Source organism: Pipistrellus kuhlii, unplaced genomic scaffold (assembly GCF_014108245.1).
Source record: "Pipistrellus kuhlii isolate mPipKuh1 unplaced genomic scaffold, mPipKuh1.p scaffold_m20_p_9, whole genome shotgun sequence".
NCBI classification, from domain to species: Eukaryota; Metazoa; Chordata; class Mammalia; order Chiroptera; family Vespertilionidae; genus Pipistrellus; species Pipistrellus kuhlii.
The window spans coordinates 55,980,242-55,994,653 of NW_023425595.1; the positions used below are offsets into that span (position 1 = coordinate 55,980,242).

The 14,412-nt window shown below is 38.9% G+C and overlaps 1 protein-coding gene across 2 annotated transcripts in view; it reads right to left on the reverse strand.

Moving 5' to 3' along the window:
* PDGFD (platelet derived growth factor D) overlaps positions 1-14,412 on the reverse strand; it is a 203,705-nt gene that overhangs the window by 20,153 nt on the left and 169,140 nt on the right. For both annotated transcript variants that reach the window (XM_036427207.2, XM_036427206.2), the window contains exons 4-5: positions 8,361-8,423; positions 4,037-4,235 (exon numbers count right to left, since the gene is read on the reverse strand). In XM_036427207.2, the coding sequence (XP_036283100.1) occupies positions 4,037-4,235; positions 8,361-8,423 (262 nt within the window). The remainder of the gene's footprint in view (positions 1-4,036; positions 4,236-8,360; positions 8,424-14,412) is intronic.

Consider the following 14,412-nt stretch of genomic DNA (forward strand, 5'->3'; position numbering starts at 1 on the left):
CAATGATTCAAAGGATAATTGCATAGCTTTTATAATTTTTTTACTAATTAATTGCAAGTCCATGTTAATATTAGCATTGGCAGAGTAAGTAGATGAAATTTGAACTTGAGAAAAAAATATTAAAAATTTTGAGAGGCTTTGAGGTTGAAGGCATATGGTTGAAATTATTGGCAAAAAATTGGGTTTTGAAACTACAGTTATCTATAGATTTCAATTATCTATAGTACCTTTTCTCCATTACCCCAAGAAAAATTATAGTTGAACATATTAACTTATAATATTATCTTCAGCCAGAAGTTCAAGTTGGAGCTTATCTATTTTTTGCGAATTTTTAAAAAGTTGATCTTATGCGATGAATTTCTGGCTTTAATACTTGACAATGTTATTTGTGTCTTTTTCTCCCTCTTCTCCCCAAAATTTTACTGTTCTCTTTCTTCCTATTTTCAACTCTCTACTTAAAGAGATCTAAAAACTCACTCTTACCAACCTTCAAATAAACAATAGAAGAAAAGCATAACATTTAATTTTAAATATTAACTCTTTCTACCTCATTCATAAGTTCTTCACCCAATGTTGTTGTTCATTATAGAACCAAAGGCTCAGTGCATGAAATTCGTGCATGGGGGGTGGTCCTGTCCCTCAGCCAAGCCTAAACCCTCTCCAATCTGGGAAATCCCTCTCACAATCCAGGACTGCTGGCTCCCAACCACTCACCTGCCTGCCTGATTGCCCTTAACCACTTCTGCCTACAAGCCTGATCACCCCCCTAACCACTCCCCTGCCAGCCTGATCTATGCCTAACTGCTGCTGGCCTGGTCACCCCTAACTGCTCTCCCCTGCTGGCCTGGTCACCTCCAACTGCCCTCCCCTGCAGGCCTGCCCACCCCTTTCCCCTAACTAACCTCCCCTGCAGGCCAGGTTGCTCCCAACTGCCCTTCCCTGTTGGCCTGGTTGCTCCTAAGTGCCCTCCCCTGCCAACATGGTCACCTCTAACTGCTCTCTCCTGCTGGCCTTGTCACCCCTAACTGCTCTCCCTTGCTGGCCCAGTTGCCCAAAACTACCCTTCCCTGCTGGCCATCATGTTGTGGCCATCTTGTGTCCACATGGTGGCAGGCATCTTTGACCATGTGGGGGCAGCTACCTTGTATGTTGGAATGATGGTCAATTTGCATATTACCTCTTTATTAGATAGGATTTACAAAACTCTGTGTTTGACCCTTTGACAATGAAGGGTCATCTTAGAATCTTGCTCATTGGTATCAAGAAAAATGACACTTTTAATCAGTCTGGGCAAATCAGAAGAATGGATATTTAATAGATATTAATAAAGTATATTTGCTTCTGTATAACATCATTAACAGTTACCATTCTGATAACAGGTAACCTTTTATGGATCCTATAAAGTTCACAATTTATTTAATACCTAATGATACCACTAGGTATCTAGTTTTTCTGTTTTCACTCATTACTCACATATCCCTTTTTTATACATCAGGATACAAACCACAAACTTGTATTTTTAAGTTCCAGAAGCTGAAACTAGCAGCTGAAATATTAAACCTGACTTTCTTTGCTTGTGACACATGCAGGTGGTTCCGCATCAGTGGAATGATAAACAATTAAATCAGCACATTTATACAAGTGCAGAGGCTGTGGTGACTTGCCAATGTTAAATGAAACAGTACAGATTTGCCTCAGGACGATTTTAAACAAGAGATTAAGAAATAGAATCTAAGCCAACTGGGGAGAAAAATGTTTACTCTGTCAGAAAAAAGTACAATGTCACCTTGAATGCTCTTATGAAGTTATTTCAGCAACCAAAGGCATCTTTAAAAAAAAATCCTCACCCCAATATATGTTTATTGATTTTAGAGAGAGAGGAAAGGAAGAGAGAGAGAGAGAGAGAGAGAGAGAGAGAGAGAGAGAGCCATCAGTTGCCTCCTGGATGCATCCTGACTGGGAATGAAACCCACAACCTAGATATGTGCTTTGATCAAAAATCGAACTGGCAACCTTTTTGGTGTGTGGGATGACACTCCAATCAACTGAGTCACCAGGCTGGGGTAAAGGCATTCTTAATAAATCTATAACCCTTAGTATATGGGGTAGGTTTCTGTAAACATTAGAAATATACTAATGCTGGGTTATTAATATCATCAATATCACGAACAGTAATTGAACAGCTAAAATGTGTCAGAGCCTGTGCCAAGTGCTGGAGACATGGGACGAACAATCTCCAAAGCCGTAGCTCTCCACCATGGTTTCCTCTAATGAGCAACCTCAACCTCTCAGGGGCCATCACATAACATCAACACGCCATCTTGTGCCATCTTCAGAAATTCTGAGTCAGTGCGTCTGAGATGGGACTAGACATTTGTAGTTTTTTGTTGTTGTTGTTGTTGTTGTTGTTTTAAAGATTCTCAGGTGATTTAATGTTAAGTGACAGTGAATGCTCTAAGTCCTAGGACTGCATGTTCCCTTTAAAGTACAATAACAATGCAGTAGAAGGACATGTAAGGGCTGTGGATTCCCAAGTACTCTAAACTTTTTTTTTTTTTTTTGGCGGGGAAGGCAGGGGGAAAATGGGGTCCACAGGGAGAGGACAAAGGACAAGAAAGATCTTACCAAGGAAGAGATGCAAAGATATTTCAGAATTCCAAGCACCTGCCACTAGCTGACATTTCTTAAACAAGTACTAGGTGCCAGGTCCTCTTACTAGCACCACTAAGGATTCCTGGAAGTAGGTGCTGTCACTACTGTCATATATACATTGCCAACGAGAAGCCAGAAGCTCAGGAAGGTTCAATGACTTGCTGAAAAGTTACAAAACTTGCAAGTGGTATGGTTAGGATGCAAATGCAGATGCCCTGCCTCAAACTTAAAATAATTTCTATGTGAAAAGTAGTGACTTAAAAAAAAATAGGTGCATGAGGGTTTGCTCCTTGAATAGCTATAGTGATTAAGATATTTAACAATAGTCATATTTTATCATTTTTTTGTCAAATACCACTTAAAATTTTTTGGGGGGTCTTAAAATCATTATGAATATTTTACTTTCCTTTAAGTTTTCCTAATAAATATTAAAAGACTGTGACACCTTACAGAAAAGCAGTTTTTCCTTTGAGTTGAATCCAGTCTGAGGCCTGGGGAGACTCAGTGTGAGTTACAGTTATATGCATATGGAACAGCTCCACCAGTGAGGGCCACCAGTGACTCTCCTGTGCCACCTAAAGTATACATTGGAAGTGTGTAAGAGTATTGCCCAAGTCAGCAGCAGACGCAGGTAGGAGTTAAACTAACCAGTTGCTTCAGTCCAAATGGTCTACTATCGGTTGTTTTCCAACAGAAACTATCTTCTCCCTTCATTTTACTTTCCTGAATCTCCCTATTACATATACTATCCTAGATTTCTTTGCTTCTATCTGGGGATGTTTACATCCTATGAACCACCCAGGATGTCAAGTATTATACATGGTAGGTCCTCGTAAAAAAATTTGTAAAATAGACATCAAATGAGTAGAATTGAAATCCACAATGAGTTTTGACCATTGCTTTACCAGGAGCCTCTCTTCCAACACTGAGTCCTGGGCTAAATGAATATTCATCAGAGAGGCACTGGCTCTGCCACTGGAAGCAAGAGGTCATAATTCTCACCTCCTTGCCATTGCTAACTAGCCACAGGCTATGACCAATTATTTACTTCCCTTGACTTTGGTTACTCACTGTTTATAGTGGGGTTAATAATACCTTACTTGCCTAGAATCACAAAGCTCATCTGAATAATTTTATAAGGCCTTTTCTAGCTTCAAACTATGGCAGACCTTTGACTAAATCGTACCTTTCTTAATCCCATACAAACAGCACAGCTTGGAAAAAACATAGAACTTCATATGCAGGTGATGTGAAAAAGATACATGAAAATGGAATGACAATAATCACCTGATTTAAGTGAATTAAAAATGTTGCATTGCTAATCTTTAATTATTAGTGCAGTTATCTAATTATTAATACAGTTATCTAATGCTCTGTTTCTTACCTTTTGACTTCCTGTCGTGGTATGACCGGCCTCGATGATGAGGGGTGTCCAAATACAGACTCTCAAGATCTTCTTGCCAGGATTCAGGACTGAAATACTTGAGCAGATCTTCCACTGTATCAAATTGTGCAACTGTTTTATCCAGAGCATCCGCAGTGAGGGCGGTGTCAGTGACTGATGGTGCGCGATAGGATACCCCCTAAGAGTGACATACAGCTCAGTGTACTCAGAAAAGGCCCATTGCTGTGAAATACAATAGTCATACAACTACATGGAAGGAAGATAGACAAGGCCGGGATTATAAGCCAACCTGTGTATAAATATCATGCTACAGTACTATTTCTAAACAAACACAAATAATTGGTAAGTGATAACCATTCACTTTTTTGCAAATCCAAACCAGGCAGATTATAAAACTTCCACATCATCTGAATGTTAATCATTATAAAAGACATGGGCTAGGTAGAAATATTAAAATTAAGTAATCCAGTTTCATGGTTAATGTCCCACATCCATATCCATATCAACAACTAATGGTGAGCAATTAAATTTTGAACTCCTTTCAGGCAAGTTTTGCATATCTGTCCCATTCTCCCAGGACTAGCCTCTGTGACCCATCTTTTTGGGGCAGCTAGCATTGCAGGTGTTGTGTGAACAGAGTTTGAATCTACTCTGGAGAAATCTTGATAAAATTTGGCACTGTAATCGGCTTATTTACTGTCAATAAGGATAATTAGCCAGGAAGCTGGCTCTCTTGACTTCAGAGTGAAAGATTTATGTGGGAGGCAAATGTATTTTTTAAGTGCTGCGGCTTGCTAGTGATTCTAGGTGCCATGAAAATACTGTCAGGAATACTTTTTTAAATGGTAATGCACATCATTGAGAGTCTGGAACGGATTATGTATTTTTCTCTGAAACATATCTCCACATAAGTTTCCACGCACTTACTTCACTAACCCTTCACTAATCTAGAGGTAAATGAGCCATGATTCAAACATCTCTGTAAAATTCATGACCCATTGACAAGGAACTAGAGAGTGTGTGATCTTAAATGGTTTCTAAATGTCTTTAAAGAAATAGCCAAACAAATAAGATCCCCCAAGGGCAAACATCTCCTATGACTGCAAGAAAATGGAAATTAATGAAAACTTGTGTTCCTGAAACTTAACTGCGGTACCCTATTGAGAATTAATATGCACCAGAATCAGAGATAGTAAAGCCCACATTTATATTCTCACTCTCAGGTAATGTTTTCTCTTTTTAACCAAGCAAAGGCCAAAGGTCTGTAAGCGATTCAGTGATCACTTGCTTTGACAGGAATAGTTGCTCTTTAGTGAAACTAAGTGTATGAAAGCATTAACCTACCACTGGTGCGTATGAGCAGTTTTCAAATATGCCCTGTAGTGTAGGAGAAAGTGAGTGTTAGTTCTTCGGTGGGAAACATGAGATAGATGGGTGAAAGTGTCAGGCTAGTTCCTTACACTAGGTGCATGTGTGTGTGTGTGTGTGTGTGTGTGTGTGTGTGTGTGTGTGTGTGTCTAAGCTGAACCCTTACTGAAGTACCTAATTTTTGCCTTTCACATTCCTCTTGGCATCAATACTAGAGGTAGATGATACTTTGATTCAGTCCCAAAATTCTAAATTCCCATTCAAATTGTATTGTCTGAAGAATCTACTGTCTACCTGGCTCATAGTCACCGGATGATTTACAATGAGTCTTGTAACACAATAATATGGGTCTAAACCAGAAAACCAAAATGAACTGGCCAGTGTTAGGTGCATGGGCAGCATATAAAAGCTTTGAAATTAAAATGCTTCCTGGGCTTTTAAAGTAAAAGCAGGGATAGCCATGGATCCATTTCCACCCAAACAAAAGCTTCTTACAATGGCTCTCAAAGGGGAACGCCTGCACGTTGCTCCTGGGGTTGCTCTTGACTGTGCCTGGGAAGTGGCGTGTACCCAGATAACTTATCAAGCAAAAGCTGAGGGGAGGGGGCGTTTCCCTCAGTCTCAAGAGAAGGGAGTAAATAATTTCTTTTAACATTAGTCTGAAGAGCAAACCCAACCCACAGATAAAATGTGACAAAGTGCTTATGTGTGAGCTTTAGTGCCTTTTTCAAGTGTTGACCCAGGACAATGGACAGAAACATAGAAGATGGTAAAGAAAATGTTTATGGCCGAAACCGGTTTGGCTCAGTGGATAGAGCATCAGCCTATGGACTGAAAGGTCCCAGGTTTGATTCCGGTCAGGGGCATGTACCTTGGCAGATGGTCGATGTTTCTCTCTCATAGATGTTTCTAGCTCTCTATCCTTCTCCCTTCCTCTCTTTAAAAAATCAATAAAATATATTCTTCAAAAATGTTTATGAATGACATGACCTAAAAAACCCATGAGAACATTTTTGGTTTTAGGTAATTATTTAAAACCTATTTTTGAGAGCAATAACTATTTGGGTGTGCCTCCTTCAAGCGCACATTTTGATCTCATTCAGCTTTTGTTATATGTTTACAAAAACACATTCTAAACCTAACTGAATTAACTTAAAAGAATAACTTATAAAAAAAAAATGCTCTGAAGATTGTTAATCAGTTTTGCTAACCACTCACACCACAAAGTATGGTTTGTACAACAATTACTGGTAGGTTCAGAGACCCTGCCTGTAGTGCAGAGGTTCTTGAAAACCAGAATGCTGGTGGAAGAAGCCACGGCTATTTAGTCTTCCCAGAGGACTAACCAGAACCTGGATTTGGAGCCAATCTGAAGACTTCTTGGTCGGTGTGGACTCAGGGCTGAGGTTTCACAGATATAGACGGCCTGATCTCTCTCATTTAGAGAACTGGCGTTATCTTGAGTTAGTACTGGGTCCTTTAAGCTTGCAACTTCTGCACTTCGGGCAGGACTGGGCAGACAGCCCTTGAGTTGTTATGTAAGAAGCTTGCGAAGCTGGAGGATGTCTTGTCAGAATAGCATGCCAGGTCTTGGTTTCAGAGCCGCCTCTGGAATCTACTTTGAACTGACAGTCTCAGGCTGCTAACTGTCCAAGCCTCCTGCTTAGCCCCAGCTCTGCAGTCTTACCTGCCTTATTTTCATCATCACCTGCCTGACAGTGATTGACTTAGCTGTGTTCAGAGTAGGCATTTTGGACTGTCAAAACCACACAAATAAAACACTCTAACATCACTCTCAGAGGCCTCACTGATCTCTGGCTGCGCTGTTGTAGTCCAGCAGGCATGCCTGGCGAATCAAATCCTCACAGAATCCAGAGCTGAGGGAATCCTGCCATCTGAGGCAATTTCTTAAAATCCCCCAAAGAGCAAAAGATAGCATATCACTTTGAAGGAGTGGGGGATCAACTCCAGTGACTTAGCCACACCCACTTTATTTATTTATTATTTATTTATTTATTTATTTATTTTAAATTAATCTTTAATGTTCAGATTATTACAAATGTTCCTCTTTTTTTTCCTCTCCATTGCTCCCCTCCACCAGGTTCCCACCCCACCCTCTGCCCTTTCCCCACCCCCGATGGTCCTCATCCATAGGTGCACAGTTTTTGTTCAATCTCTTCCCGCACCCACCACCCACTTTAGAACCGAGACTAGCTTTCTCCATGCTTCTGACCTTTCAGCGAACAGCTGTATTTGTTAGCTTGTATTTTATTGCTACATCAGTGCTACCCATAGACTTGGTGAAAACAAGGTCTGTTCTTTCTGTGCAAAGAAGATAAGAAGACAGAATACTGAGAAATGACTAAATTTGGAGAACAAAAATTGGGTCATGAGCCATTTTACAGTTTCAGTACGAGTGATGTTTTATTTCCAAGTCACATAGAACACATGCCTGATTTGCACTTAAGTTATCTTACTGTAAACATTGGAATTTTTTCACGTCTGAAAAGATCCTAGACAATGCAAAGGTTAAGAGCCTCCCTAGAATATTAAAAACAAAAAACAAAAAACAAACAAAAAAAAAAACTATTTCAAAATTCCCCACTTGAGCGTGGGCCGTGGACCAGTTTGCTATGTTTGATGTATCTGCACAGTCCTTTGGTTGGAACGTTCTGCTTTGAAACTGATAAATACTTAAGCCATTGTCTATTCTGTGCTCGCATAATGAGAACTGGCATTTCCTGAAAACTGTCTGGGAGAGGGCAAAGGGTATCTGGCAGAGCCACTGTAACCTACATGAAAGAGAACACACCATGCTTGAGATCTGGCTTGTGGTTAAGGCATAGGCCCTTAATACCGCTGATGTTGCTCTGGGTTGACCTTAGCTACTCCTTAATTTTCCCCCCCACTGGCAACAGAAAAATCAATTACTTACTGAGATAGAGCTTGTGACGGACTCCCAGTTGGTCTCTGAGGCTGCTGCGGGTTGGAAATCTTCCTAGAAGGCAAAGAAACATCGTGTGAGTCAGTCATTCCTCAGTTCAATTCATTACATGCACCGTTTCAACATCTCAGCCATCAGAATCTTCTCCCAGCTCAGTGACAACAGGAACAGGGGCTGCATCCCCTCTGAACAGGTCACCATTTGTTGTGAGCACCACTCCTCAAGGCATGAACAACTGCATTCACATTTACTTACAAGCACTAGTGAATTGGAAATGTGCTGACAGGAATTCAGATTTTAACTCAGTTATTTACTGGCTGAGACCCCAGATAGTCTACTTAACCTCTCCAATCCTTCTTTTCCTCACCTGTAAAAGGCGAGGTCCTTAAATCACAGGGTTGTTTTGAGAATTGACTCCATTGATTATTATGTAGTTATAAGTAATACTTAATAAAGCACTCACAGAGCAATTCTAATTATTATCAGTACTAATATTTATTTGGTTCTATCATATTCAATCTAACTGAGGAGCTAGTCTATAATATCAGTGATCTTTTCAAAGATAAATGAACTGTTTCTATCAATTCCTAACTCTATCAAGAAATTACAGGAGGAATAGAAAGGGGAGAAAATAACTATGGGAGTAATAAAGTAGTAACCCCTTCAAGGAAAGAAGGTAAGGGCAAACTTGAGAAAATAATTTATCTCAAGAAGCCATAAAAGATATGTGATAGCAATGGACCTAAGAAAAAGAAACTTATCTTCTAAGGCAAACTTCTCTCTATGTTGTCTGTGACTTCATTTTAATTGCTCTAGCACTAGCAAGTTAAACAAACAAACAAACACAATGGGAAGGAAAGCTGATTCTACCATTTTTACATGTCACACATGATTTCTTGATCTTGCCAACATAACTCACCTTGGTTCATTTTCTCCAGCCTGACCAGGGAGTAGAAGGCATTTTAAGAAATTCCTGAGAACAATTCAGCCACTCAAATATGTCAATTTATTTGCTCAAATAAACTTACTGAATGAGAGCTAAGTATCAGGATTAAATTTCATTAACATTTTGTGGAGCTGAAGTACAGTTGTTAATTGCTCATGATGAGACTGGTTTATATATAAATGTCTGTGATGACGAAAATTTTTATTGTTTACCAAGAGGGCACTGAGGCAAATGTGGGGTTGAAGGAATGCACATCTATTGAAAACTGGCTAGTGGTTATTATTCTAATCTCAATTGAATGGAAGATGAGAAAGAAAGAGAAAATGAGGTCTTTGTACTCTGCAAGACAGATTGTACATGAACAGGACACCAATTCCCACAGTAGAAGAACGTGTGCAAACAAATGAAGTTCAGAATTTATTAGTTTTCTTAAGCAGGTGAGTAGATGAACCTGGGTAAGAGAGCTAATGACTTCTCCATGTCTTGAAGAGCCTGTAGAAAGGAAGACATACGCTGGATAAGACAGACATGAGCAATCCTCAGATAATAGAATTTTCATTTTCATTCATTGATTCAATATTGGTTAGTCACCTAATGTGATGCATTCTAAGCTAGGGTAGAATCACAAAGAAGCAAGAAACTATCCCAATCTTCAAGGAGTTAAAAATGCAAGCACAGGGTCCCTTGAAACCAGACTAATCAGAATAACAATGGAAAATAATAGAAAATTCCATCTGGAAAGAAAGTAGGCATAGAAGGTGACATTTGAGCTGAGTTTTGAGCTCAGATAAGTAGATAGCTACTTGCAAGAAAGATATGGTACAAAACTTAGTAAAAAAGAGAGCAGTATATAGGCAATATAAAGAAGATATACGTAAAAAGAAGCAAGTTACTGAGGAAAGTAAATGAATCCTGTTGGACACGGTGTATTTGAGGTGCCTATGCAATGTCCAGGTAGAGATGTTTAGGAGGCCATTTGCTATATGAGAATGGACCTCATGAAAGGATTACACTTGAAATGTAGATTTAGTAATTATAAGCACAATAATGGCAATTAAAGCATGTGTAAAAGTCAGAGAGGGACAGTCATAAAAATCTTGCAACTGGAAAGAATTTTGAAATTCTCTAGTCCGGTCTCTTCATTTTAATGCTTAGAAAATGAATTCTCAGAGAGCTCAATGGTGTGCTCTGTGTCATGTAGCTATTTCCTGTGGGGCTAGGACCATCAGAGCTCATTTCTGAGTACACAACTGTGTGGTCACGTTTCACATCATGGCAGCTGGTTTGGATGAAACAGTGTCTAAAGGAGGCATTAACAAAAAAGGAGGCAAGACATAAAGCAGGGTACTGGTGGGAGGTTCTACCATGATATCCTTCAAAGTATTCTTAGTTATTTAGATATAATGTGTTTATTTACTAAATCCTGTGACTTCAGTTTGCTTCATTCTCTTGCATAGACACAAGAAAAAAAAGTATACTCTGTCAAACATTTTAAATATAAAGGTCCTTTCCTGTACATGGGCCTTGATAAATGTTACACAAAGAGTTTTCAGCTTCTTCTCTGTCTTGACTATAGGATTCCAGTCAGAAACTTTAATAGAAAAAACTGATAGAGAATTTCATTAAGATATCTTCTCTTGGCAACAGGAATAGTGAACATTTGAAAGAAACCAATATTTTTATGTTATTTATGTTATTTTAAAATGTCATTATTTATAGTGACATTTTAAATGAACTTAGGAAAGTGAGCACTATCTCTTTTAAGAATAAAACATTGAACTTCCAAATGTGAGTCATGTTGTCATAGGAAGGATCATAGCAACTTTACCTTCTGAATCTACTCTTAATATGATCATTTCTCATCTCCTCCACAACAACCTTCCAAGTCCAACATACCAGCAATTCTCCCAATTGCCTGCTAACTTTCTCCATATTTCTACTCTTTCCATAGATCCTACATTCCACATGACAGCTAGAATTATCTCCCCCACCCGCTTTACTGAGAAATAATTGACATATAACATTGTCAATGAGTTTAGGGTATATACCATGTTAATTTGATATATGTATGTACTGCTAATGATTAATTACCAAAGAAGTTAATATATATATCACTTCACATAACTACAATTGTGTGTGTGTGTGTGTGTGTGTGTGTGTGGTGAGAACGTTTAAGATCTACTCTCTTAGCAACTTTCAAGTAAACAATACAGCATTGTTAAATATAGTACCTTAGATTCCCAGCATATATTCATCTTATAATTCTTTGTTTATACCCTTTAACCAACAAACATCTCCCAATTTTTTCTATTCCCTAACTCCTGGCAACCATAAACTTGGCTTTTTTTTTGTTTTGTTTTGTGTTTTTTGTTTTGTTTTGTTTTGTTTTGTTTGTTTTAGGGTCCACAGAGAAGAAAAGTGTCAAGCCCAGGGGTTCCCAAGGTTCAGCACATGCCCCTCAGGGAGTGGGGCAATTTGATTTTAAGAGGGGGCAATTCGAGAATGAGTTAACAGTGAATTTTTTGCATTTCTTATGGTTCTAGGGGGCCTCATCTACAGTGTATCCTACATAATAAAAGGCTAATATGCAAATGACCTAATGATGGAATGACCGGTCACTATGATGTGCACTGACCACTAGGGGGCAGACACTCAACACAGGAGCTGCCCCCTGATGGTCAGTGCTTTCCCACAGGAAAAGTGCTGCACATCCAGAAGCTGGGCTCATAGCAGGCGAGCACAGCAGCAGTGGTGGGAGCCTCTCCCTCCTCCTTGGCAATGCTAAGCATGTCTGACTGACAGCTTAGACTCACTAAGCTGCCAGCTGGACATTCCCCAGGGCTTCCAGACTGTGAGAGGGCACAGGTCAAGCTGAGGGACCCACCCCAAGGGCATGAATTTGGTGTACCGGGTCTCTAATATTTTTATATCATCCTGGTAGACAGCTTGGTTTTACAAGCAGTACACATGGAATACAAGCTTTGTATGTGGATGCTCTTAGTAGAAGAGTGCCATTAGCATTACTTAGCAGAATGAACAGTGAATAATAATTTAAATGTATCAAAAACAATCAACTTAAAAATACATTTCTGTTCTTTGTTACAGTAAATTTAGATAAATCCTTTAAAAGCCATGTACCATCCTTCTGCAGTGAGATATCGATAGCTATTTCTAAGAGATAACTAGTTCCAAGAAGTCAGTGCAAATTCATCCCTTGATGTCCTTATCTCTCTCTCTTTCTCTCTCTCTCTCTCTCTTTTTTTTTTTTTTGATGCAGTTGGCTTAAACACACACATACACACGCACACACACACACACACACACAAAATCATATATACATTATAGTTGTATGTCCAATAATTTAATGTAGAAAGGCTTGTGAATCACTCATACTGTTTGGGGTTGTAAAAAGAGGCTCTTGAAAAGCCAGTGAAACATACACACTTAGCAACTCAAGGCAGGGAGTGCTGACATTATGGTGGACATCGTTTCAGTTGTGACTACCTATTTTCTTTCTTTCTTTATTGATTAAGGTATTACATATGTGTCCTTATCACCCCATGCCCCTCACCTTTGCTCACGGACTGTAATTGTAGTACTTTCCATCCTAAAAGAAAGATGCTGATGCACTGGTGACTTTGTTCCTGCAGTCCATGCAGGGGATCTCTACACTTTGGTGCTGAGGCTGTCTAGGGTCTAATGCTCTCCCTTGAGAGATGAGCGAACTGAAGCTCACAGAGCCACATGGAATGTCTAGCATCCCCAAACTAATTGTTATAGGACTAAAACCCAAATAAACTATTAGTCAAATGCTCTTTCCAACCCACCAATTAGTGATATTGATATATATTATTCTACAATGGACTCCAAATGTGGAAGATATATTTCTAAGCATAATTGCAAAAGTCAAAAACATAAAAATTGATATTCCTCCTATGTGCAAAATGTTGTACAAATCCCAAAATATCAAAAACAAAATTGAAAGCATAATGACCCTAGCAAACCCACTTGTAATCTAGCAGTTAGCATTCTTAAAATAAAATGAACTCATAAATCAAAAGTTCATATAGAGTATGTTCCACATCATACAATTTTGCTGGAAAAATATACAGATATCTGATTGAAACAGGACTAAAAACATTCACACAGCCCGATTGGTGTGGCTCAGTGGTTGAGTGTCCACCTATGAACCAGGAGGTCACGCTTTAATTCCAGTCAGGGCACATGCCCAGGTTGCAGGCTCAATCACCAATATGGGGCATGTAGGAGGCAGCCCAGATCAATGATTCTCTCTCATCATTGATATTTCTGTCTCTCTCTTTCTCTCCTTTCCTCAATAAAATATATATTTTAAAACAACATCCACACAAATGTTGACATTGTTGGCAATGAAGTGTTATTTTTCTTTTCTTTTTTTCTATTGTGAAAATTAATAAAGGCAACCTCAACCAGGGAGCTAGCATGCCCTACCATTCATTCCTACGTAGTTTCCCAAAAACAGGAAGAGAAGTTCTGTGCTACTCCAACAGGAAGATGTTTTCCATTGTACAATACTACCCCAGGAGAAGAAATTAAGATTTTTTTTCTTCCCATAGCAACAGCTCAGCCAATAACAGACTGGCACAGTCTGTCTAATGCAAAGCCATTACAATTCAAACTCCCAGTTACCTCCTCTGGACAGCTTTTCCCAAATCCCACTTTTTGCTATAAAAGAAGGTTCTTCTCACTTGTTCTTTGGACTTGCATATGGCCTTTGCCATACCTTGCATATCCCTACTTGTAATTGTCTGCTGTTCCTGAGTAAACCCATTTTTGCTGAGAAAAAACTATGTTTTATTTTTAAGGTCAACATTATATATACATGTTCTACAGTTTTCTTAAACATTTAGTTTTAATAAGAAATGATAAACTTCAAAAACGACAATAAAAAAGAAAAAGAAAAGGAGGTTGAAGTGTGTGTGACATTTACACCTAAAAAAATTTTTATGTTATATTATTATATTGAAATGGTGTTACTCATGTATTCTCTGGTGGAAAATAAAAGCCTTCTTGTGGAAATGCTTTTCACCAATTACTGAATAGGAAATTATCTAAAGA